The 26,099-nt window shown below is 39.8% G+C and overlaps 1 protein-coding gene across 1 annotated transcript; it reads left to right on the top strand.

The window, feature by feature from the left end:
- Positions 1-34: 34 nt before the first annotated feature.
- On the top strand, positions 35-24,260 carry LOC139462559 (ubiquitin carboxyl-terminal hydrolase 44-like). Its single transcript, XM_071244380.1, has 16 exons — positions 35-79; positions 2,933-3,074; positions 5,269-5,346; positions 5,652-5,692; positions 6,155-6,313; positions 7,088-7,138; positions 8,241-8,307; positions 9,753-9,940; positions 10,801-10,972; positions 11,495-11,634; positions 13,373-13,522; positions 13,884-14,119; positions 14,857-14,925; positions 15,558-15,660; positions 15,975-16,162; positions 16,740-24,260. Exons 2-16 carry the CDS (start codon positions 2,967-2,969, stop codon positions 17,030-17,032), a joined length of 2,043 nt encoding a protein of 680 aa, XP_071100481.1. The 5' UTR covers positions 35-79; positions 2,933-2,966; the 3' UTR covers positions 17,033-24,260.
- The last annotated feature ends 1,839 nt before the right edge of the window (positions 24,261-26,099 follow it).

The raw sequence follows: 26,099 nt of genomic DNA on the forward strand, positions 1-26,099 counted from the left end.
GCCGCATTATGGGATAGCTAGCTGTTTTGAATATGGCCGCCTTACGTCTCACGATGATGGCTCCGGGGAGGCAACTTGTGTTAGTATTATAGACCAAAGACAACAGTCGTGCTGCAATGTTCATTTTATATGTTTGTATGATTATGAATTAAGTACAGAGTTGAATTATGGCCTGTGTTTATGTCACGTGATGTGCACGAGGCAGACGTCAAATCATTGACATGTCGCTCGTGTTTTCTTGAGTTAAAAGACGAGCACGAGAAGTTGACAAGCTGTCATGTCACTTTCACCGCACTGACTTCTGCCTTTGTATCGATGAATTCGACAAATAATCAGTCACATGTATGTTCGCGTGTGGGCGGTAATTTTCATTGAAGGGGAAATTAATTTCGCTTTGTTGAAAATATCGTCTAGCAGAAAAGAATCGGAACACATGACGAAAGTGTAAGATTTTAAAACAAAGACAAACACAGTTCGTGGCCTTCCATGAAATGTCGATGATGGAAAATCAAACAATGACAGTTCAATTAATACTCTGAAATGATGCGTAATTTTTAAAGACATTTTCTTGCATCTATGAATAGATCAAGCACCCACAGCAATGCAGAAATACGTAGTTTTTCATGGTCAGGTTCACCGATAATATTGCAATATCAAAAACTTTCTATCACTTTGGCCTAGTTCTACCATCCATGTATGAAATTATAAATCGAAAACTACAATTATATGATTGCTCAATAATGTCATAACTTTATGCTTATCATATGATGATGCAAGTTTTGACAAGCCATCTTCACTTTATGGGACTTTAAACAATGTTTTACATGGTGGGTTCTGTGACATGATAGGCAGGCCTAGTTGAAACATGGGTTGTAATTTGACTTGAAATAGATAAACACTGGTATATCTCATCAGGAATTTGCACTTTTGTGAAATATCATTTACATTTTGCTCGCCATATCCATGAATGTTCATGACCAGTAGGTGATTGTGTTCTCCAATTCTGGAAATTATGACCTGATAAGATACAGATGTATAAAAAATAATGTGACTTTCAAATTGTTATTACAAATTTGTAGTGACTGCATTGCAAGTCCATGGGCAAATTAATGCAGATGTTCCTTTGTCTAGCAGTTGAACATCCTGGAACAGACATGGTATTTCCCCACTTTTGCAGAGATATATCAAACCATGTAGGCCTAGTTTTACATTTACATGATTGATTTAAAGTGCATGCAATGTTAAAATACCGTTAAATTTGGTAAAAGAAGGACCTTCCAAAGTATTTTTAATTTTAGCCGAAGTTTGCCAATCAAGGGCACTAGGTTTCATATTATTTATAGTGAGTAAGTATGGTTTTACACTGCTTTCAGCAATGTACCCGCAATATCACAACAGGGACACCAGAAGTGAGCTTCACACATTGTATCCATGTGGGGAATCGAACCCGGGTCTTTGTCATAACGAGCAAATGCTTTAACCACTACAAAAAGCCTGGTCTGATTCATACAGAATTGTAGTTTAGTATTCAATTTAATGTGTTGTATAGGAAATACCCTGTTTTCCAGCATGTCAGAGGTAGGTGGCCATCACAGCTGAAGAATGATCATGATACCTTACCAAATAATATTTAGCCAGCCGGCCTGAGCTAAACTTTCCGTATCATTTTCAGTACTAGATTTTTAACTCGACATATAAATACTATTTACTCACTATTCACTGATAGAATTTAGAATTTTGTTGCATGTGATATTTGAAAATCAGTATGGTCAGTGGTATTTTGTGATTATCTTGCATTTTTTTAAGTTAATGGGGCACTTGAGGTCCTTGAAGTCTTTGCCTATGGTATTTCAATCAGGGACCCTCTCAAGCTTTACCTCAGGGTTGGGACAAGGACCCCTTGACTTTCTTGCTTTATTATTCACTGTCTTCTATGTTTAGACAGAGCTACAGATAAGAAGCATATTTGCGTAAAATACCCCCCAAAATATTCAAAACCCAAGTACTTTCAATGAATTTGCATACAGAAACGCATGCATTAAATGAAAAACTCAAATGTTTGAAAACAGCATGCGTAAATACCCAATGAAAAATTTTCAGCATGCGTACAAAGGAACTCATTTCCTAAACACAATTATGAGCTAATTTACTTTCCGAGTCAAGGCTATTTATTTAGGAAAGTTATATACATCTAAAACATTATTTCTTTTTTTTCTAAATCTTAAAATGTTTACTAATTTTGCACAAAACAAACAATAGTGATGAATAGATGAGTGAAAAAATATTGGTTACCCAATGAAAAATATAATAACCCAATTAAGATAGAAACCCTAGTGTAAAAGCTCAATTGCTCAGAAAGTTATCTGGAGCTCTGTTTAGTATTACATAGTGGGTTCATTTCCATCTTTCCTAATTGAGATATAATACCTAGATTATTTAGATACTACCATTTCTCATAGGATATAGGAGGAACCTCAAACATCCAAGACACCCATCTCCCTCACCACCCCCACTGATGCAGAATTTTGCAATTTTCTGCCGCGGAATCTGTCACCTGTGGCAGAATTTACGATGCGAATCAGAAGCTAGTCCTTGATATATACAAGTTACAGTTAAATATATGATTTAATTGTTTTTGTAATCCCATGTTAGAAGGACCAAAAATAATTATTTGAAGTATTTGTGTTATTTTAGAATAATTAAAGAACTTTCAACTTTCAACTTTCATTCTGTGACTGTCAGTTTAAGAATCATGGATAAAGTTCTCCTAGCTTCAAGTTTAATTCATTAAAATAGCTCAAGAGATAGCATAACTTTGTGCAGAATTCATGAACATTGGTTGCAGAAGCTATCAGAAATGACTGCGGAATGTTGGAGTTTTGGCCATGGAATTCAGTAGGGACTGATATGTATGCTGTTGTCTTTCTTGTAGACATGAGCCAACTGCTGAGTGAAACTCTGCAAGTATGGATGTTTGCAGACATCTGAATTCCGTCCGCTTGGCACTCAACCACTCCATTCTCAACCCCGAGAAGTGGCTCTGTGCCATGTGTGGAACCACAGAGTCAGTCTGGGTAAGTTTATAGTGTATACCTGGGTGTAAGTGTATGACATATCATACCTGGGTCTGACTGTATGATATAGGGTACCTTTGTCTGACTGTGTGATATAGCTTACCTGGTCGTGACTGTAAGATATAGGGTACCTGGGTCTGACTGTAGGATATAGGGTACCTTTGTCTGACTTTAGGATATAGGGTACCTGGGTTGTGACTGTATGAAAAACGTACCTGGGTGTGACTGTATGATAAAGTGTACCTTGGTGTGACTGTGTGATAAAGTGTACCTGGGTCTGACTGTATGATATAGGGTACCTGGGTCTGACTGTATGATATAGGGTACCTGGGTCTGACTGTTTGATATAGTGTACCTGGGTCTGACTGTATGATATAGGGTACCTGGGTCTGACTGTATGATATAGTGTACCTGGGTCTGACTGTATGATATAGTGTACCTGGGTGTGACTGTATGATATAGTGGAACTGGGTCTGACTGTATGATATAGTGTACCTGGGTGTGACTGTATGAAATATGGTACCTCGGTCTGACTGTATGATATAGGGTACCTGTGTCTGACTGTATGATATAGTGTACCTGGGTCTGACTGTATGATATAGGGTACCTGGGTCTGACTGTATGATATAGTGTACCTGGGTCTGACTGTATGATATAGTGTACCTGGGTCTGAGTGTATGATATAGTGTACCTGGGTCTGACTGTATGATGTAGTGTGTGTACCTGGGTCATAATAGAGAGTACCTGGGTCTGACTGTATGATACAGGGAACCTGGGTCTGACTGTATTATATAGTGTACCTGGGTCTGACAGTATGATATATGGTACCTGGGTCTGGCTGTATGATATAGGGTACCCAGGTCTGACTGTATGATATAGTGTACCTGGGTGTGACTGTGTGATATAGGGTACCTGTGTCTGACTGTGTGATATAAGGTACCTGGGTCTGACTGTATGATATAGGGTACCTGGGTCTGACTGTGTGATTTAGGGTACCTGGGACTGACTGTATGATATAAGGTACCTGTGTCTGACTGTGATTGTAGGGTACCTGGGTCATAATAGAGAGTACCTCGGTGTGACTGTATGATATAGGGTACCTGGGTCATAATAGAGAGTACCTCGGTGTGACTGTATGATATTGGGTACCTGGGTCTGACTGTATGATATTGGGTACCTGGGTGTGACTGTATGAAATACGGTTCCTGGGTCTGACTGTGTGATATTGGGTACCTGGGACTGACGGTATTTATAGGTACCTGGGTCTGTGTATTGGGGACCAGGGTCTGACTGTATAAAGGATACCTGGGTCTTAAAGAACTCATGGAATGAAAAAAACCTGTTTTGCTGGATTTAATAATCGACACAAAGCATTACGTAGATGTAAATATGAAATAACAAAACAACTGGAAAAGTGCTAGTTTTGCTAGTTTTATCTCAGTGCTCAATACAAAATGTACTTTACAGGAGGTAATTTGTAGGCACTTTCAACATTCAAAAATAAAACTAAGTCCAAATTGACATGGCAGAAACAGGCTATAGCCATTATGCAAATTAGCCTGGAAAAAGTTATCAAAACAACAATAAAAATAACAGCTATGTTTATGTACATAATAATAATGACATGTAAGTTGTTGTTTGAGGGTGGAATATGTTACTTTTACGTTCTGATGTACTACTCAAAAGAAGTTAAGGATCACCTGATTCTTTCATATTACAATAGTTAATAAAATGACAGATTAACATTACCAATATGAAAGAATCGGGTGATCCTTAACTTCTTTTGAGTAGTATATTTTGACGATGATTCACTATCCCACAATGCCACTCACAAATCTCTAACCACTGACAAATCACAAGCACGTGGGTTTCAAGCACCTGTTTTCACCTGTCGTCAAGGTGTCATAGGTCATGGACATTCACCTTGATCTACTGACACCTGGTTATGCTCAGTTTCAAAATAATCTTGTTTTGTTCATATTTTTACACACTTTTACATGTAAAAAGACATAAAAACCTTTGATACGCTGTATTTGTGCCAAGGCCCAATTAGTACTAATTGAGTTGTTTGAATATTTATATATTTTGTATATTAACTGCATTTATTTAAAATCTGAGATTGAGAAAACAGTTTTTTTTTCATTTCCGTGAGTACTTTAGCAATATGTTTTATATGATAACATCTCTCCTCCAGGCATGCCTGAGTTGCTCCAATGTGGCCTGCGGACGCTTCAACGAGGAACATGCCCTCACCCACTTCAAGGACACAAATGTGAGTCAAGTGTGAAACATGGACTTCATGTCAGGGTTTTACATGACACAGATATGTGGGCTTTCAGTGCGCACACATGTATATAGAATGGAAGAAGATTTTTTTTTATTGCATCATTGTACCAACTTTTTCAACAAATATAAAGTTCCTGTAATTATTAAATCTAACAGAACAGTGCATTACTCCATTTAATCATGTTACAGGATAAGTTTCTTAAAACAAATTTCTATATAGTCAGTCTACTGTTTCTAAGATGTGATTGTAAAAACTTGAAAATATTGAAACTTAAATTATGAACGTTTCAGCACCCCATTGCTATGGAAGTGAATGACAGATATGTCTACTGGTGAGTACTTGTACCTTGAAGCATTGGTTAAGTAAGGCAGCCTTTCTCAGTGTTGCCTAGTGTTTCAAACACTGGCTTTGTAGATGATTATGTTGGTGTTTTTACAAGCACTTCCCGTAGAGCTGATTTTAAAGTCAGCATTGGCTCGTCTCACTGAAGACAGGTTTTAAGAAGATATGAAAAGAAAATAGAAGTAATATTAGCCTTTACATGCATTATAAGCTATTGGAGTTTGACCCTAGCACCATATATACTAAACAGAAGAAGATAAATAATTCTTGGTTATATTATGTTTCTCCAGTTAATCTGTCATGTTAAACTAGGGATGAATTATTTGTCATGCCACGACAGATTTACTGTAGTAATATTAAAGAATCGGGTGTTCTTAAACTTCTCTTGAGAAGCATACAGCCTTTTTTGATTTAGTTTAGAAAAGTTTCTCACCTGTCACAAACATTTCAGCTATGCCTGTGACGAGTATGTAATGAATGACAACTCAGGCGGGATCATCACTCTGCTCCGGTCAGCGCTCAGTGCCATTGAAACACAGTCATTTGACAACATCGAAACACAAGGGCAGAGACTGCTGCGATCTTATTCTTACTCCGGAATTGAATCAAGGTGAGTTAAGGACATTTTTGCCACAGGGATGAAAATCTCTTTCAGATGTTAGCATGTTTGGAGTCAGGTTTGTTGTTTCGCAGAAATTGTATTAAATCCAATACCCCCCCAAACTGTGTCATCAATTTGGTTGGATCATTGAAGTATAATAAAAAAAAATGTATATATATATATATGTCCTGGGGAAACTATGGTAACCCACCATTACTAAGTGGGTGTTCTCACAACCAGAACTAAGCCCATTGTTTTGACAGAGATCGGATTAATTTACACATAACTTATCCCTTTGTGGATTCTAGGCAAGAAATATGTCCCCAGAAACCTATCATATTCACTTTTAAAAGGATTTGTTTCTTTTTTTGTTTGGTGATAAAATTATTTCCTGACAATTTGTGTAAATTATTTATGACAGACTAAATTACATGCATCATCACTGGCCAAGGTTTGGAAATTTAGTTGCTTACTTTCAACACAGACTGCATCAAATTCACAGGTGTGCATTGTTCCTTCATGAAAGACAGTCATGCTTGATTGCCAGAAACATGGGTCAGGGCATTAATCAGCACGGACTGCTACCGTCAACTTAGAAACTTTCACCCAAACAACCTCAGTTTTCCTGAATACCTACAGTTCTGCAGCTGCAAATCAGTACTGCCATAATTGTTAAATACTATTTTCCTTATGAAATGTTTTGCAGTTTCACACAGATTTCTGCCATTTACTTTTCAATTGTGGAATCTTTGAGACGCTGATATTCATGTCATTCTTTTGCAGAACACATGCGGATGAAAATGATAAACTAGCGACAGCAGATTGCCATTACAGGTAAGCCTTTCATGGTAATTACAGTGATTGGCTCACATCAAAATTATCATCCATGTGAACATAAGTCTTTGTTGTCCGTCCCAAATCTTGGTGGCCACTGAACGTAAAATCTCTTGAAAAGATCTACTGAACATAAGAACGTCATTTTCACATAACATGTTGTCTTGATATCTGAAGAAAGGTTTTCATTTTTGAAAAATTCAAAATAGCTGTTAAACCTCATTTGCCCACTCGCTATGTAAAATTAATCTTTGTATACTGCTAGGGTAAACTGCTAGGGGAGAAACGATACAGCACGATCACAATGCGATATGTATCACGATACATAGGTCATAATACAGTACATATTGCGATACACATATTTACATCAAATCACGTAATCATTGTATACTGCTTGGGTAAACTGCTAGGAGTGAAATGATACTGCAAGGTTACAATATGATACATAGGTCATAATATGATATGTATCGCGATACATATATTTACGTCAAATCACGTAGAAACGTCTTGACTATAAATAGTTCAGAGCAGGTTAGAAGTGTACTTGAAAAGCTAGATGCAACAGATTTTGCAATATTTGACAGACAAAAAGGCAAGGGTGGGGTTCGGGGTCATTAAAACGAGTAGTAAGTAACTTATTTTAGCATTGCCCTATATTGATACTGAAAAAATATGTATCGTGTATTGTATCATCTCATGAAAATTCATGATGCACCATGCACCAATGTATTGTTTCAACAGTTGGCTCCAAGAGACTCCCAATAATTAATATTAAGGGTCCTTGCAGGCAATATGAGGATCCTATGAAGTAATGAAATGGTGTAGTGTACTGTACATGTAAATAATTACTTAAGAGATTGGAATAGATCGGTGATGATGTGGACAGTGGTCATTATTGATGGATGAAATAACAGACACCCATAACTGCTGTTGATGCACTGTAGCTACATTGAATATTATGGTGCATCCCTCAGGATGCTGTACTTTGTCTGTGTCCATTCTCTATATGTGCGTACTGGATGCACATTTGTGCATCGCTATGCCTTGAACTGTAAGGGGTTTGGCTAACCTACTATAAATGTTGTCTATGTTCTATTTACAGGAAAACGTTGATGAGAACAGTATTTGTGAAATGGCACATGTTGATATGGCAGAAACACATGGCAGCAGTAAGTATTGACTTCAATATGTGCATGAGTAGCCTTGTGGGGTAGCCTAGAGGTTAAAGCATTCGCTCGTCACACCAAAGATCCCTGTTTGGGTACAATGTGTGAAGCTCTTTTCTGGTGTCCCTCGCCGTGAAACTCACTCACTCACTCACTCACCCCCTCACCCCAATTGTCTATAAGCTTTTAGACAAGGGGGCCAAGTTTTTTTAATTGTTTTGAATATTTGTGTGTCCCCTGGGTTTCATCAGATGTACCCAATTCGTAGAAAGGCAGGGGTCATTGGGCTCCACTATTCCAGTGTCTGAAATGAACACTGATGACCTTTTGAAACAAAGTGGCTGAGTAACGCCCTGTTTAGGATTCTTGGTCCTTCAACAGCTTGCATACCCATGCTCCTGGGTCCTAAACTATCTTTGTCACTTTATTATTCCCCGCCACAAAGTGGACGGGGATATAGGAATGGAGATCATTCCTCCATCCATCGGCTTCTCAAAGGGGATACATTTTCTCAAAAACTATTTAAGTCAGAGAAATCAAATTTTACACACTGATTTTATTGGTCATGACCTCAAATGAATTCGAAAATTGGTGTTGCAAATTCATTTTTACAGAGTTATGGCCCTTGCTCCGTGCTTTTCAACTTAGTGCATACTGCGTGAAATGGGGACAAATATTCTCAGAAACTTTTGAAGTTACATGAATTAAACTTTGCATGTTTATCTGAAAGATACTTGTCAAGACTGAGTTCGAAAATTGGTCCTGTCAATTATTTCTTTTACAGAGTTACAGCCCTTGATCCATGTTAATTTTACTTGGTGCACAGTGTCTGCAGTGGGGACACGTTTTCTCAGAAACTACTGAAGTTAGCTTATATTAGAGACACTTATCAAGACTGACATATTTTCTCCAGAGAAGGCAGCTTTTGTGTTTATTCATTTCCCGTTTAATCATTTTTTATCTGATGACATAAAGCGGCCCAAGAGCCTATCTCTTTTTAAGGCTTTATAGGACTTTTTTTATAGTTTATATTCTCTACTATATGAACAAACAAGAATCTAATGAGCCATATCTTGTTCTTTCCTGCTGTACAGTGTTTGAATTTTGAAACCCAACAAGACTGTCAGGCAAGTGACCCATCAATGTTGCCTGCCTTGCATTCAGTGCAATATGAATATGGGAAGTCACGAAAAATAAGAGACAAATCGCATCGTGATTAAGTTGAAATAATGCAAACAATTACTTCAGAATATACAAGAAGTTATGATAAAACTGAATATGTAAGCAGTCTTAACATTATCTGCCAGTCGGGCAGGCGGGCAGACAGGCACTTACTTCAGACACTGCTGCTATATTAACTTCATAAATATATTACTGAAATACAATCCCTGAATATCTTTCCTTATGTGAGTCCAGCCAAGTCCATGCATGTGACCTGTTTCTTCCAGGGTGTAGAGACTCCTGCCAAGAAGGCGAGAACTGATGGCACCTCCCCCTCCTCCTCCACAAGTACCACCGCCTCCCCCGTCTCACCCACCTCACCCAGCCTCAGGAAGCGGACCCTCATCCCAGGGGTGACCGGACTCCGAAACCTTGGCAACACCTGCTACATGAACTCCATACTACAGGCTCTTGGGTCAGTACAATCCACCTTCAACACCACCGTACTCGGTCAGTATAAACCATCTACAAGAACTCCATACTGAAGTCAGTTCAAACCACCCTCAACAACACCACACTACACATACTATAGTCAATATAAACCATCTACTGTAACTCCATGCTACAGGCTCTGGGGTCAGTACAATCCACCATACTACAGGAGTACAAACTTCCTACAACTCCATACTACATAGACTACAGCTTGGTGTTATCGTGACCTCAAAAACCAGGGGTACAGGGACCCCCAATAATAAGTTTTGAGGGTCCCACAGGAAATATGAGGGTCCTGTAATGAAATGGTGTAGTATACTGTTCTGTAAGATTTGATAATTACATCAATTATGGGATCTTTGTGTCTTGTCAAGAATTTAGTAAAATGAATGTTATTATGCATCCCTTGGGATGCACATATATTTCTTCTGTGGCCGTTCCATACATTTGTGTGTACTGGACCCACATTTCTGCTACCCTGCTACAGTTGGTATGATTAACCACCTACAACTCTTTACGCCACTCTATAAACCATCTGAAGCAAACTACATACCACATGGAAGCACGGATGGCCAAGTTGTCTCAGATGCCGCATTTCACTCTGCAGAGTTGCACACCATAAACCGATGGTTTACCCCAAGTATGTTTCCAGGTTTGTCAGCATCATACCCATATTTTTGGTTTTCACCAAAGAGGCATCACTTTAGGGTTTCCTCACACACCAAGCTGACACGCCATGACATAACTGTAATACTGTTCAAAGCAGTTTTAGACCTAAATAGTCACTCACTTGCTCCAATACTACACATACCCCAGTCAGTATAAAGCACCATGATGTTACAGGCATATAGAAGACCTGCGTCGGTTCTTCCTGCACCTCAGCTTCCACAATGGCTTCAGCCCCCCTGTCACCCCCCAGCGAGACATGTCCCCTGTCAGAATGATACCGTCCACCACCCCTGTCCGCTCATCAAACAGGGTACTGAAGAGGCTGGACACCCTGGAATGTTTCAAGGTAAGGGATCAACCATCTGGATTCAAGGTCAATGACCGACCACCTGGGGTCAAAGGGGGATGGGGGACACTGATATTAGCATAATTCGTGAGACAGGTGATTATATTTATTTTTTTAAGGAAAATTCTATTTTAATCGCACAATCAAATATTGTTGTAGCTTTCTGCGCAACATGAATATGATATCAAATTACACCTTCATTTATTGTCCCATACAGTCTTCCAAGACATCCAGTTTGGTTGTTGTGGGAGCAGACTATGTTATTCATAGTGTGGTGATGTCAGATCTTTTCACAGCTGTCTGTACACGTAGAAATATGTCTCCAAAATTACTGATGTCTCATGTGCGTTACCGTGGGATTATTGGAGAATTAACCTTTAAGTATGAAAATCCCAAACCCAATGGCTCTTTTTCTCTATCAGAATTTTGTTTGGTAAATGTATGTTGTATGACTTCCATTCTATGTATTTTGATATTTTAGTTAAGTCATTATAAGCAAGTTATCTTTATGTATCCTTGCAGCACCTGAACACCCCCTCGGCCGTGTCAACCCCCAAGTTTCGTCACAAAGAGGGGGGTCTGAGTGGAGGGGGGACACACGTCTCGTCCGTGGAGGTTCAGCCTGCTGGCGCCCTGCCCCTGGAGGAGGATGAGGAACACATGTGAGGACTTTGCATTCTCTGGTTCAATGTCGTAGTTTCCTTTGGGATTAGAATTAGTCCTCAGCAACTTCTGCATAGTGAGGGTTAAGGGTTCCATCCCTGGCTGTGTCATAGAAAAAGACATTGTAAGATGGAAGTTGTTGTTTCCCTTCCTGGTGCTCAGCATTTAGGGGATAAAACAATGACTAGTTGGGTCGGAGTTGGTATGCTGTGCCTGAGTAAGGTATACTTGTTAATCTGCTGCATGGTATCTCAGTGGGCTAGCGCTCTAAACTGCAACATGTTTCTGTAGAAGTGGAATAATCATGAACCCATAAATTAAGCTCAATTTCACCACATCTCACTGTCTCTCCCAAAGTGTCTCACTGTCTGTTCTACCTGTGAAGATCCAGGTAGAATAGGTCTTTAGTAAACCATGCTTGCCGTAAAAGGCGACTATGCTTGTTGTAAGAGGCGACTAACGAGATCAGGTGGTCAAGCTTGCTGACATAGTTGATGCATATCATAGTATCCCAAATGTGGATCGATGTTCATGATGTCAATCACTGGATTGTCTGGTCCAGACTTGATTAATTACAGACAGCTGGAATTTTGCTGAGTGTGGCATTAAACAACGAACACTGTCTGTTCCCCTGTGTCTCACTGTCTGTTCCCCTGTGTCTCACTGTCTGTTTCCCTGTGTCACGCTGTCTGTTTCCCTGTGTCACACTGTCTGTTTCCCTGTGTCTCACTGTCTGTTCCCCTGTGTCTCACTGTCTGTTCCCATGTGTCTCACTGTCTGTTCCCCATGTGTCTCTCTGTTCCTCTGTCTCACTGTCTGTTCCCCTGTGTCTCACTGTCTGTTCCCCTGTGTCTCACTGTCTGTTCCCCTGTCTCACTGTCTGTTCCCCATGTGTCTCTCTGTTCCCCTGTCTCACTGTCTGTTCCCCTTGTGTTTCACTATCTGTTCCCCATGTGTCTGTCTGTTCCCCATGTGTCTGTCTGTTCCCCATGTGTCTCACTGTCTGTCCCCCTGTGTCTCGCTGTCTGTTCCCCTGTCTCACTGTCTGTCCCCCTGTGTCTTGCTGTCTGTTCCCCTGACTCTCACTGTCTGTTCCCCTGTGTCTCACTGTCTGTTCCCCTGTGTTTCACTGTCTGTTTCCCTGTGTCTCACTGTCTGTTCCCCCGTGTCTCACTGTCTGTTCCCCTATGTCTCACTGTCTGTTCCCCCGTGTCTCACTGTCTGTTCCCCTGTGTCTCACCGTCTGTTCCCCTGTCTCTCTGTCTGTCCCCCTGTGTCTCGCTGTCAGTTCCACTGTCTCACTGTCTGTCCCCCTGTGTCTTGCTGTCTGTTCCCCTGACTCTCACTGTCTGTTCCCCTGTGTTTCACTGTCTGTTCCCCCTGTGTCTCACTGTCTGTTCCCCCTGTGTCTCACTGTCTGTTTCCCTGTCTCACTGTCTGTTCCCCTGTGTCTCACTGTCTGTTCCCCTGTGTCTCACTGTCTGTTCCCCTGTGTCTCGCTGTCTGTTCCCCTATGTCTCGCTGTCTGTTCCATGTGTCTCGCTGTCTGTTCCTCTGTGTCTCACTGTCTGTTCCCTGTGTCTCACTGTCTGTTCCCCCTGTGTCTCACTGTCTGTTCCATGTGTCTCACTGTCTGTTCCATGTGTCTCACTGTCTGTTTCCCTGTGTCTAACTGTCTGTTCCCCTGTGTCTCACTGTCTGTTCCCCAGTGTCTCACTGTCTGTTCCCTGTTTCCAGATCCCTCAGCCAGGAGTTGCATGGCCTGCTAAGGGTGCTGTGGTCAGGGAAATGGGCCCAGGTCAGTCCCCATGCCTTCCTGCAGGCTGTGTGGAGCAAGATCCCCGCCTTCAAGGGACACTCACAGCATGATGCACAGGAGTTTCTCTGGTAAGATGTCACCCTATGCTTCTTTATTTAGTTATGATACTTCTTTGGGAGACATGTTTTAAGTTTAGTGATCAAGTTTAGAATACTCTCAAATATTTGCCATCAGAATAAATTTATAATGGAATAACCACTTGATTTGCATGCATTGTTTGCACTTAAGCATGAAAGTCAATGCATCCTTGTCGTATCCCTATCAAATTCAAGATTTAGGTGATCTCGGGATTCAAATACCGTAGCAGAAAATCTCAAGGACCCCGACACTCCACTGAATTTCTAACACTTGCATATCAAACTGTACCAATAGCTTGATATGAGTATGGAGCATGTGATATAATTATGTCATGTTGATTCGCTGCCGCAGTGAGCTTGTGGAGAAGGTGGAGAGTGAGGCATCCACGGTGCCTCAGTGCGAGGAGAAGCCCAACATGATGGCGGAACTGTTCCAGGGGGAGCTGACCAGTCAGGTCAAGTGTCTAGCCTGCAGGAATGTCTCCTCCCGCCATGAACCCTTCATGGATCTGTCACTCGAGTTTCCTGAGAGGTATCAGTTCACCTCAACCAACAAGAAGGTTGCCAATGATGTCTGCCAGCTTACCGGTTTGTTTGCTTGTTGTTTTTCTCTGTTTTCAAGAGTACTCCAGCTATAATAATGACAGCCTGTAAATAATTGAGTTTCAACCACACAAATCAGTTATTGATAGAAGCAGTGATCACGGCACTGTGGTACAGTGACACTCTATCAACCAATGTCACCAGTCCATCAAGTCTCCTTGTATGACCAGCATAGGTCTCTGGGGACCTGTTCTAACTATGACTCCCCACAGGGTCCAGCTTTTGGGAACCATGTGTAGGAATGATAATCCTATTGTTATGCTGATGATGCATGGAAAAGAAAACAAGAGAAATAAGTTTCGCAAATTTTGCTTGCTCTTACAATAAATGGAAAAGAATGACGTTCCACGCTTAACACTTTTTCATTTCCATAGCCGATGATCTGTGATTCTTCATGTAACTTGGAGATACTATGAAAACTTCCTGAAATTTGAAATATGTCTCTAGATTGAAGAATGTCACAAGAAAAAAGTATCCATGTGACTTCAATATGTAAAAATTCAGGTTGTACTTTGTTCAGATAAATGAGACTGAATTGGCCTCTACATTGGCTAATGCACCTGATCAGACCAGAATATTATGTAAGTGGCTTGTAAAAACAAAATAGGACCATCAGATAACATGTACAGATTTGTTTTGCAGCGCTTTGTCTGGCTTTTGTAACTGAAGGGGGTTTGGGTTTATTTTTTTATTCAGTGATGTTATAAATATGTTTGTTTCAGAAATGTTGGACAAGTTCACGGAAACTGAAACCCTGGAAAGTCAGACGTACAGCTGTGACAGGTGTAATAGTAAGTTTACCAAAAGACATGGTACTCCTTGTTGCCCTGCCTGGTACTCGGCATTAACAGGTTGAAACCATAACTGGTGGGCTTGGTGTTCATATACTGTGTGTGATAGGGGTATCCATGTGAACTGTGACATGGTTTCTCAGTGGGCTAGGGTGATTGGGTAGCCTAGTGGTTAAAGCGTTCGCTCATCACGCTGAAGCACCAGAACTCCTGCTTGTGACCTTCACTGTGATAAACGTGCATCACTTCAGGCTTTCCCCCCTCATTATACTGACATGCTGTGATATAGCTCAAATGCTGTTCCCACACAGTTGCTGTATTACGTCATTGAAGAAAGTCAGCTCTCTCCTTTCATGAGATCATTGTATGTTGAGGAAATAATTACTTATTTGAGTCTCTTGATATTATTGAGGGAAATATATTAGATTAAACATGTCCAAAATTGGATTTTTAGTGTAGTCTACAGGTAAATGCTTATAAAAAGATGTAATGTGAAGATATTTTCTTTGTCCATGTTGTCAGAGATGTATTCTCAGTATGTGTCATAAATATATATTTTTGTCCTTTTTGCACCCTTCACATCTGGATGTATAATACTTCAACAAGCAATGACAGCAATGTTTGTGATGCAGGTAGACGGCGATTGCCAAAGTCAAAGATCTACACTGATGCCCAGAAGCGGTTTGTGGTGAACAAACTTCCCCCTGTGCTACGACTTCATCTGAAGAGATTCAGGTGAGTGCCAACATGAAAACTATCTCACCCAGTGCTTCAGAATCGAATACATGGAGCTTTCATCTCTGAGGGGGGGTGGGGGGGGGGTGGACGCCAGAAACCTATGATTGTGGGATCAAATCCTGGTTCAACCCGATTATGTTTCTAGGTTTGTCAGCACCATACCCATGCTCGTTGGTTTCACTGAAGTAGTAAACGCCCGAGACCTGCATCACTTTGGGCTCTCAGTAAGGTGGACTACCCTGCTTGTTTGCCTGCTTGGCTGTGGATGAAAGTTTTCCACATGAAAACTTCACATCTTGCTCCTTTTTCAGATGGTCAGGTCGGAATCATCGCGAAAAGATCAGCACTCATGTGGCCTTTGAAGAAGAGCTGAATATGACCCCCTACTGTACCAACATCCCCGATATATGCCAGTACAGACTCACCTCAGTCGTCATCCATCATGGCAGGGGTTTTGGGTCAGGTCACTACACTTCCTATTGCTATAACAGTGAAGCAGGTAAGTCAGTACACTAGTGTTTTGGCAAGGATATATGACTGTGTGTGTGTGTGTGTGTGTGTGTGTGTGTGTGTGTGTGTGTGTGTGTGTGTGTGTGTGTGTGTGTGTGTGTGTGTGTGTGTGTGTGTGTGTGTGTGTGTTCAACTGCGACACAGTATACAGACTCAGAGCCAACTAGTCCTAGCCACTTAGTGCCGAGCACCAGACAGGGTAACAATCATCTTCAAGACATTGTGCTACAATATCATCATGAAATGATATTCAAAGCTGTGTTAAACTTATGCTTGCCATAAAAGGCAACTATGCTTGTAGTAAGAGGCGACTACTTACGTGATCGGCTCGCTGACTTGGTTCAGGCATATCATCATATCCCAATTGAGTGGATCTGTGCTCATGATGTCAATTACTGGATTGTCTTGTCCAGACTCGATTATTTGCAGACCGCCGTCATATTTGAGTGCGGCGTTAAACAACAAACAGATAAGTTCACCAGCCCACCCACCCACCCACCTTCCCACCTACCTGTACCAGCCAGCATCTGTATCAATGTGATCATCCAGCTTTATTACCATTTCAGAATCCTGGATTCATTGCAACGACTCTAAGGTGGAGTTATGTCCCTTGAAAGAAGTGCTGGCCTCCCAGGCCTATATCTTGTTCTATACTCAGGACTACGATGTGCCATTTGAGGACCTTGCTGTGCCTTTAGACTCCAGTTGTGCTGACATGTCACTCTCCTGCTCTCAAGTGGTGGATGAGGAAATCACATTTAACTTCAAACAGCCTTCGCTGTCAAGTTCACTGACAAATTCAAAATGGAGAGATTCCTCCAGTTGTGGGTTGAAGCGCAGGCGCTCAACTTTGTGGTGAAATTGTGTTTGAAGTTGTGTTGGAACTTCAAGCAGCCTTGTATGATACAGACAGCATGATTATACATGATGGGATTTGGTGCCAATATGTCTCCCAGCAGCTGTAATGTCAAAGTGGAATAAAAACAAGTGTAGCAGTCTGTACCAGACCGAAGGAAATGTGACTAGACTCGTGCTTTGGAATAGTGGCTCAGGTCACAGACTGATGTTGGAAATGACGTTTCTTTTTCAATATTTTATCTTTAGCAAAACATGCTCAAAAACAAATTTGTCAAGATACTCATCAGTGTTATTTTTAAAATATCTGATTTGTAATGTGACAGTTCTGATGTAAATATTTCTATGTTGTATGAATAGTGAAGATCTTGTTAACTTAAATAGTGTTTTAAGCTTAGACATAAGCAAGAAATATAAGCATTGAATTTCTTTATTTGATTAATTAGGGAACGCCAGAAAATGACAATGAATTTAGATCTGATCATCATAAATTGGGGACCGGTCACTTAGGGTGGGGGGTGCTCAGGCAGAGGATTTTGATGCACTTCTGTACTGAAAATAATCTCTCGCACGCAGGCACTCACTCACTCACTCACTCACTCACTCACTCTTCCTCCTAATGCTTGAGGATGAAACTTTCCACTCACTCTTCCTCTTCCTCTTCCTCTTAATGCTTGTGGATGAAACTTTCCATGTCCTTTTACACTTTTTTTCAAGAGGAAAGATGCAAAATTGTTTTTTGGTTTTTTTGTGCCCCTCCCTTCGAGTCTGTCATAATTCTTTATGACCCTCCTGAATGCCCCTGTGATAAATGACTGGTCCCTTAATTGAGCAGAAGTGATATAGATGAATGTATGTTAGATTCAGGACAGATTCAGGACACTTTACATATACTTTCTCCATGTTCACAGTTCAAACATGATTCTTTCAAGAGCCAGTATTTTATATATATATATTGTTTTAGGCTTTTGAAAACAGTGAGTATGAGACTCCTTATGTTCTTAAGAGATAAGATAAGTATTGTGCTGAGAGCACTGCCAGGGATTTATCTGGTCCTGATTAGGGGCTGATTTGGGCGGGACAGTCTGCAGCAAAAAATCCAAAAGTGGTATTATGAATTTCGCAATTCATTTGTAGAAGTGTCTTGTATTTCACTTACAACAGGACCAATATCATGTGAATGTAGAGAAGAAGGCTTTAATGTTTAGTATAACATTTTTGCTTTGAATGCAATGTTAATATTCAATATTAAAATACCTCTGAATTTAGGAAATTAAGAACTTTTAAGATAATCTTCGTTTTGAACAAAATAACAATTTTTTTCCAATTTGCCTACCAAGAGCATGTAGTTTTGATTCCAAGATGACACTCTGACTCTCTCTGAAGCAACTAAATCGTAATTAGGACATAGCGTACAAACCAGTCAGAAAATGTTGTTCTGAATCCTGGTTGTATTACCATCACACTGGTGAAATAGGCAGGAAGCACAGTCATATGGAGATGCAAGATGTGACACTCTTGATGGATAACAACTTATCATTCTTTGTAACAAGGTTTTAAGACGTCTTGCCCCATCATCAGGTGAATCATTCTAAGGACACTTTCATTTGTGGTTGTGTCAGGTGAATTATCCTAAGGACACCTTCATTTGTGGTTGTGTCAGGTGAATCATCCTAAGGACACCTTCATTTGTGGTTGTGTCAGGTGAATCATTCTAAGGACACCTTCATTTGTGGTTGTGTCAGGTGAATCATCCTAAGGACACCTTCATTTGTGGTTGTGTCAGGTGAATCATTCTAAGGACACCTTCATTTGTGGTTGTGTCAGGTGAATCATCCTAAGGACACCTTCATTTGTGGTTGTGTCAGGTGAATCATCCTAAGGACACCTTCATTTGTGGTTGTGTCAGGTGAATCATCCTAAGGACACCTTCATTTGTGGTTGTGTCAGGTGAATCATCCTAAGGACACCTTCATTTGTGGTTGTGTCAGGTGAACTTTCTAATCTGCCAATCAGTGTTGAGGCTTCTAAATTCTCGGTATGCGTGAGGGAGGAATGCAATGAAGAGTATCTGATTTCTGTATCTCGAAAACAAATATAATTGGGGATATCCAAATGAAACGGTATACAGCTTTGTTATTATACAGTTGGGAAATAACGAAGTTGCTATCCATAAAAAGTTCACATGTCCATGTTTTTCCAACTTCCAAATGCCTATCAAAGACTTCAACTTTGTCAACATGTGATTATATATGGTTCATATCAACAAGAGTCAGTGTCAACTGAAGCTCTCTTCAAGTTCAGTGTCGAATCAAACATAGTTTCTCTTCTGTGTGTTCCCTAATTTGTTTCTATCAGTATATATGGCTAAGATTGTGAACCAATATAATTTGTGACAAATGTAATCAGATGATGTGATGTGATGTGAACATCTAGCATGTTAAAAGCTTGTGGGCTGACCAGATCTGGCTAAAATGATAAATTGTATCATATGATACCGGTTATGTGAACTTGATGTGCTTCCATCGTGAATGATAAGGTTGTGAATGAGATGATGTCACAGTATGGCAGCATATGTTGGGAAACTGGCTGGAACTGTAAAATGGGCATGGCATGAATATTTTGTATTCCAATAGGCAGCTTGTTTTGTACTTCAGATGTTGTGTTCTCGTGTCGTGACTATTGATTTTCATAGATTGTAAACCATCTTCTTGAGGCAAGGGAGTTAACCGACTGTAAAAATCCAGATTCCACCCTGGTCAAACTAGGCTATAATCTCTTGGCTCGATCGTAGTGCCACCTGTTGCTATTGCGAGTTATGTCCCTCCTATTGACCAATCAGATTGCATCTCTCATATCACTTGCACATGCTTCAAATAAAATGGTGGCATCCAGTGAAGATGATCTGATGGATAATCAAGATCTATATTGTGATAAAAGTTACTTCGAGAAGTGCATCAAATCACATAAACACCTAGACTTAAAACATGAAAAGATTTGGAAAGTACACATGCTTTGCAAATCCTGCATTCTACATGTCACGAACCAGATGTCCATCTTGTTACCCGATTTTGATTGGACTATGCATAGACTTGTTTGTCCAGCCAAAACATAACTCCACAATTCCAGCCTAGTTCAGCAAGGGTGAAAAATGGACTTTTATGGTCAGTTAACTCTCTTGACTCGGGAAGATGATTGTAAAGTGGCAGTGTAGACTTGTCACAAGTCACCAAGGTATATTGTCCCATTGTTTTGTTGATGATCATCAGTGCTACCCATGGGCTTTATCCGATGACCATTATAGTGTCAGTTTCACATTTTTTAGAAGGTTTATGTAACAAATGAATGGTGTTTTCTCAGGATTTTCTATATTTTCACACCCACATATTTTTGTGTCAGTTTTGTTCAGTGTTCAGAACAAAATCCGCTCCCTTTTTGATCAGCCCACCTCGACATGCCTTATTTCATTTCAGATGAAGGCACAACTCACTGTGCCAAGTCCCATAGGCTCACCAGAAACCTTTCATCATAACGGTTAGCCACAATTATGTTACTAGATTTGTCAGCACCATACCCATGCTCATTGGTTTCACCAAAGTGGTAAACAAATGCATCACTTCGAGCTTTCCTCCATCAAGCTGACACCGAGGTATAGCTTAAATACTGTTCACAGCAACGTTAAATCAAACTCATTCACTCACTCATTCACTTAAATGCTGCATAGTGTTAAACTCACTCACTCACTCACTCACTCATATGGGATGATGCCTGGGATGTTAGTGTTGTGCAGACATCTGTAGCCTTCGAAATTCAGGGTTTTTTTAAGACTGGTCGAAAGGACTCGTGGAAATATTATTTCACTAGCCCTCTGATTTTGCAGCTAATCTAATCTTGAATAAGATCAAATGTTTACTATGTTTACATTTTGTCAGTTTTATTCAGTTCCAGTTTGTAGCAAATTGCAGCATTGAGAACTGGCTCAGAATTACAGCGCTCAATGAGGACTCCCATAATTGGATTTTTATTTGTCCTCTGCAAGTGTACTAGCGTGAATTTCGCAGGTTGCATGTGTGGAATTAGTAGCAGGCTGGGTGGTCCCCATGAATCCATATAATGTCCCCTGATCAATCATCATCATTGCTTTTATATAGATTCCTTGATTAGCATGATTTCATTTCTTAACAGAGGAACTTTTCACAAGTGGGGCTCTTGGGTAGGACAGCGGTTCTGGTGTTAGCTCATCATGCCAAAGGATGGGACAATGCGAAGCCCATTCTAGGTTTTCCCCACCTTGATCAGTCTCATTAAAATCAGATATTTTACTCCATTTCGATACCAGCATTGAGATCTGAGGTCACATCAGGTGAACTTTCTAATCAGCCAGTGTTGAGGCTTCTAAATTCTCGGTATGATTGAATGAAGCATTCAGAGAAGCATATCTGATTTCTGTATCTCCAAAGCAAATATTTTTGGGGAGATCCGAATGCAACAAGAAGCTGCTGCTGCTGCGATATTATGTGGTTGTGGGTATTTGATAATCATGTCATTTATTATCACCATGGCATCTGCACCCTAAAGAGTGTACCCATTGTTAAGGAGGAAACGTGTGTGGCAGTTTTCTTTTCCTGAGATCAAAATTTCTGGATCAGTTTAAGAAAGCTGACATCTGATTGGTTCAAGAACCTTCAGTTTGACCAGGCAGTTAAAGTTTGTTCAGGGTGTGCTAGATGTGACTTATCGATGTGCCATCAGATCTTCATGCAGAGAGGGATCAGAGTGATCTGATTTTAATGAGACTGCACCATGATACCTGTGAAATATCGCTCACACACTTTCACTCTGATTCTCATTTCAATATACCTGGGGTAGCCAAGTGGTAATGTGTTCATTTGTTCTGCCGACGACCTCAGTTTTATTCCTTTGGGAGAACAATTTATGAAAAAAAAACCACTTAATCTTCTTGTCCATTCTGTTACTTAACTTTTATCTTTCATGCTCAGATCCTAAAAAAAAATCATTCTCCCTATTTCTGTGCTGTGTTCAAATTTATATCTGGGATAGGCAAGTGGTGAAGTGCACATTTGTTCCAACAAAGACATGGGTTCTATTCCCTTAGGAAAACATTTTGTGTCACTCAATCATGTTGATCTTTCTGTGATACTTTAATTATTCCTGTATTGCTGAGCTCTCTCTGTCTTGTTTTTCCATGCTGTCCAAATATATACCTTGGGTAGCCCAGTGGTTAAAGTGCTTAGCTGTTCCATCAGAAACATGGGTTCTGTTCCTCCTCATCTCACTCACTCCCAGCTTTAGAAATTGACAGTAGTCCCATGGTCCTTGCCAAACTGCCCAATAGTTAATGTATTATAAGGACTAGTAGAAATTTGCCATTAACAATGGTTTTGCTATATGTTATCATTATGGGGACTAGTTTACAGAAAGAGTTAGGCCAGGCGTGTTATATTTTTCGGATAACGGACCAGCCGACTCTAATTTTTGAGAAAATGTGAAGAAGAAAAAAAAATGAGATTTCCATATATTTTTTTCACTACAACGATAGCCATGTAGTCAGTAATTTTATTTGTTATCATCACCTTTTCATAACAAACATGAACTTACCGTTGTACACTAGTAAAGAGATACCCTATTTGACGTAATAAGCGCCCAGGGCGCTCTCAAAATAAGAAATAGGGATTTCATATTAGAATATTATTTTGGTGAAAAATTGAGCTGAAAGATTGAAATTTTGTGGTTTATGCTGACAGCCTGAAATGTTGACATACGACATATATTTTTGCAGAATTTAATTGCCCATAATTAAGGTGCATATAACACAAGTGAGTATTATACACGAATAAATAAGTCTTGTGTACATTGATCAATCGGAAGGGGTGATGATTGGGATTGTTCACTAGCCAATATATTAGCAAATATCACCGTGGGCGCTTATTAGAGCGGGGCGCTTATTACGTTGAATAGGGTACATAATTGATCTTTGTTGATCTCAAAGCCGAACATGAATAGCCTCCCTTGTCAATTGTCCGTGTTATCATCACAAATGGCGGTCTTTGGAGCACAGAATATGTTCATAAAGTATGCCAGAGGCATTCTGCATTTTAAAAAAATGCATATGGTTTTTCTTTTTTTTTCCTCCTCCAACCCTGGACTTTAGGCTGAATAATCCGTAATCCTAAAAATACAAAAATTCTGGCCTTAGTTTCTATTGCTGACTCCTATTTTTCCATGGTTACTCGAAATCAACCTGTAGTTCCAGGTGTAATTACAGAGCAGCAGCCGAGATTATAGGACACTTACAGTGCTCTTGCAGTACTCCAGTTTTAAGTATGTATCAATGCTAATGATTGTCTGGATTGTCTGGTCCAGACTTGATTATTTATTTAATAGGAGAGTTACTGAGTGGGGCGTTGAACAACAAGCCCACACAATTTAAGTAAGTCAGGTCACTGTGACTTCCATGGTCACACCTAGCTGGTCACATGTTCTAGGAGTGGTGAGTACTTTTCTTACAGTTGTTTGACAGATTGAGTGCCACTCTGTTCTCATGCCCTGTCCATATGCATATAGTTGTAGTCAGGTCCAGGAAACGATGGTTCCACCAAGATAGGAAACTGATTGGTTGTTGTGTTCTGCAGCATTACTCGTTCAATATCATGGTAAAACTTGTTGACCCTCTTGCATTCATAGAATACAGGTTTCCTACGGTAATATGGTTGTAAGCATATTTTGTATAGAGTAAACATGTTATTTGCCTTGTAGGGTGTATTAAGGAAAGACCACATTACTGATCTCGACACATGTACTTAAACTTTTCATGTGTGCATCTTCAACCAATTCACATATTTTTCAAGTCTGTTGACTGTCAACAAACCAGGAGTCATCACCATTATTGTCATTTTAATGTGTGAAGCCACATGTGTGACGTAGGTGACGTATCCTAGGTGTTTGAGTGCAGCATTGTCATTCCACACCCATTTCAGTATCCGGAATCTTTAGTAAATGTGCAATTTCAGGAATGCGGGTTCATTCTGCTGGAGTGTTAGACACCATTCTACTGGAGGATGTCGTTTAGATGCAGTTAGACGGGGATAAAATCCAGAATATGAAAACAGTAACATGCAAATTGAAGGATGCACTAAGTGTTGCCTTGATGAACCTCTTATCTTGTACTTACAACACAATGTTCCCATTATGCAATGTGTCTGAAAGTTTTATTACATATATCGTATATCGTATGAAGAATTCACATGAAGTCTTAGATGTAGTTTGTGTTGGAATTTTCATTTCTGGAATAACATTTTTCAATTTTCAAATAAAAAACATAGTACTGATTTTTATCACATGCTCACATTATTGCGGTGACCATCCATGACAGGTATCTCTTTCTTTCCCCCCTCCCCACAAAGATTATCATTAATTGGATAATCTATCTATCATAACATGTTACAATGGGTTAGGGGGGGAGACGTCTCTTCCCGTTTGATTTTTCTCAAACTGGTGTCTTACCCAGGTGAAATTAACTGATTATTACTTTGTACTAGAAATCCCATCAGTGTCCTATGTCCTGTATTGTGTCTGTGTTGTACTGTGTCCCACCACAAAGCCGCCCTGCAGTATTCTGATGTGTAAATAGAAGGAGCTGTTACATCTATTGAGAGCCAAGGTTTATTTTTGCATGTTGTGTAATCCACAATATTTAAAAAATTTGACAAATATGAATGTATTTTATCTATGAATCTGGATCTGTTGTGATGAGGTCTTCACCTGAAACGGTGCCCTGAACTGAATGATGAACGAGTTGGAATAAAGAAGTCGCCACCAAGGGAGACAACTACAGTATGCATCTCCGAGAGGACTAGTGCTTTGTTGGTAAACTGAACTCCATCAAAAAATGTTTGCCTTCTGGATTTCAACTGTTTATTATTCCTTCAGGGTAACATTTCATTAAAGATCTTGTTATTGCCACTTCAAGAAACTGCAATCACCCATTATCTATTTCATTTGAAATTTAGAGAGAAAAAACCTGAAATGTGAACCAGAGATATAATATGTATATATTGTTTCAGAAAATGGAACTGGTCTAACAGTTGAAAAATATTTTTGCTTCATTTGTTGAAAAAAATAAATGGATTAGCAAAATATTTAAAAACTGCTTCAAATTAGATTCTGAGACCTAACATGTTACAGCCTGGTCTTTTGATGGGTTTTTAGGGGGGGGGGGGGGGGGGGGGGGGGAGAGATTTGTTTTTATTTTATTTTGGAGTAGGGGGATGCTTTTGTTGTTGGACAGGTGAATGAGGGACAATAAGTGCTCAAGGAATTATATTTATATTTTCATTGGTTTATGGAAGCAACCTATAATTAACACCTGAAATTAGACAAAAGCTGAAAATGACTGTTTCCCCAAAATAATTGGGCAAACTCTGTTTAACAATGAGGTAAAACAAACAAAAAACACAAGATTTTATTACCACTGTTCACAAGAAACGGTGAAGAATTTATGTGAAAAACTTTATACAACAACAAAAACCCTATCAAATGTTTGTCAGTATCTTGATGTTAAAACCTGTTTGTTTTTGATTCATTCATAGCAGTACTAATCAAATATAGAAGTTGAATTTTATTTGTGTTTTTCCCCGACCACCTACATTGTATTTTATTGTAGGATGTTAAATAATTTTACAAGTATCCACCTGTTATGGGTTTTCCGATGCTTAAGAAACAATCATAATTTTGTGATCATCAAAATAAACATGGCCATCCTGAAACATATAATCGGACAATACATGTATTTCCTACAGTCAGTGGAGACTGTTTTTTTGCAATGCTTTCGCAAGAAGCCTTGTACTATTCTATGTATTTGATAACAAACTATTTAAGTTAACAGTCATGGTATATCAGGTTTGGGTTTAGGACTAGAGCAGTTTGGGAATAAAGATAGATTTGGGGGATTTTTCAAAATGTTCATCCTTGTCAGTCGTCCATAAACTGAAATAAATAAGGTGTGGCTTAGGTAGTGTCTTTGTTGTAGTGTGTATGTGTGTGTATATCCG

The sequence above is a fragment of the Haliotis cracherodii genome, unplaced genomic scaffold (genome assembly GCF_022045235.1).
Source record: "Haliotis cracherodii isolate W230 unplaced genomic scaffold, xgHalCrac1.p SCAF_15, whole genome shotgun sequence".
Taxonomy (NCBI): domain Eukaryota; kingdom Metazoa; phylum Mollusca; class Gastropoda; order Lepetellida; family Haliotidae; genus Haliotis; species Haliotis cracherodii.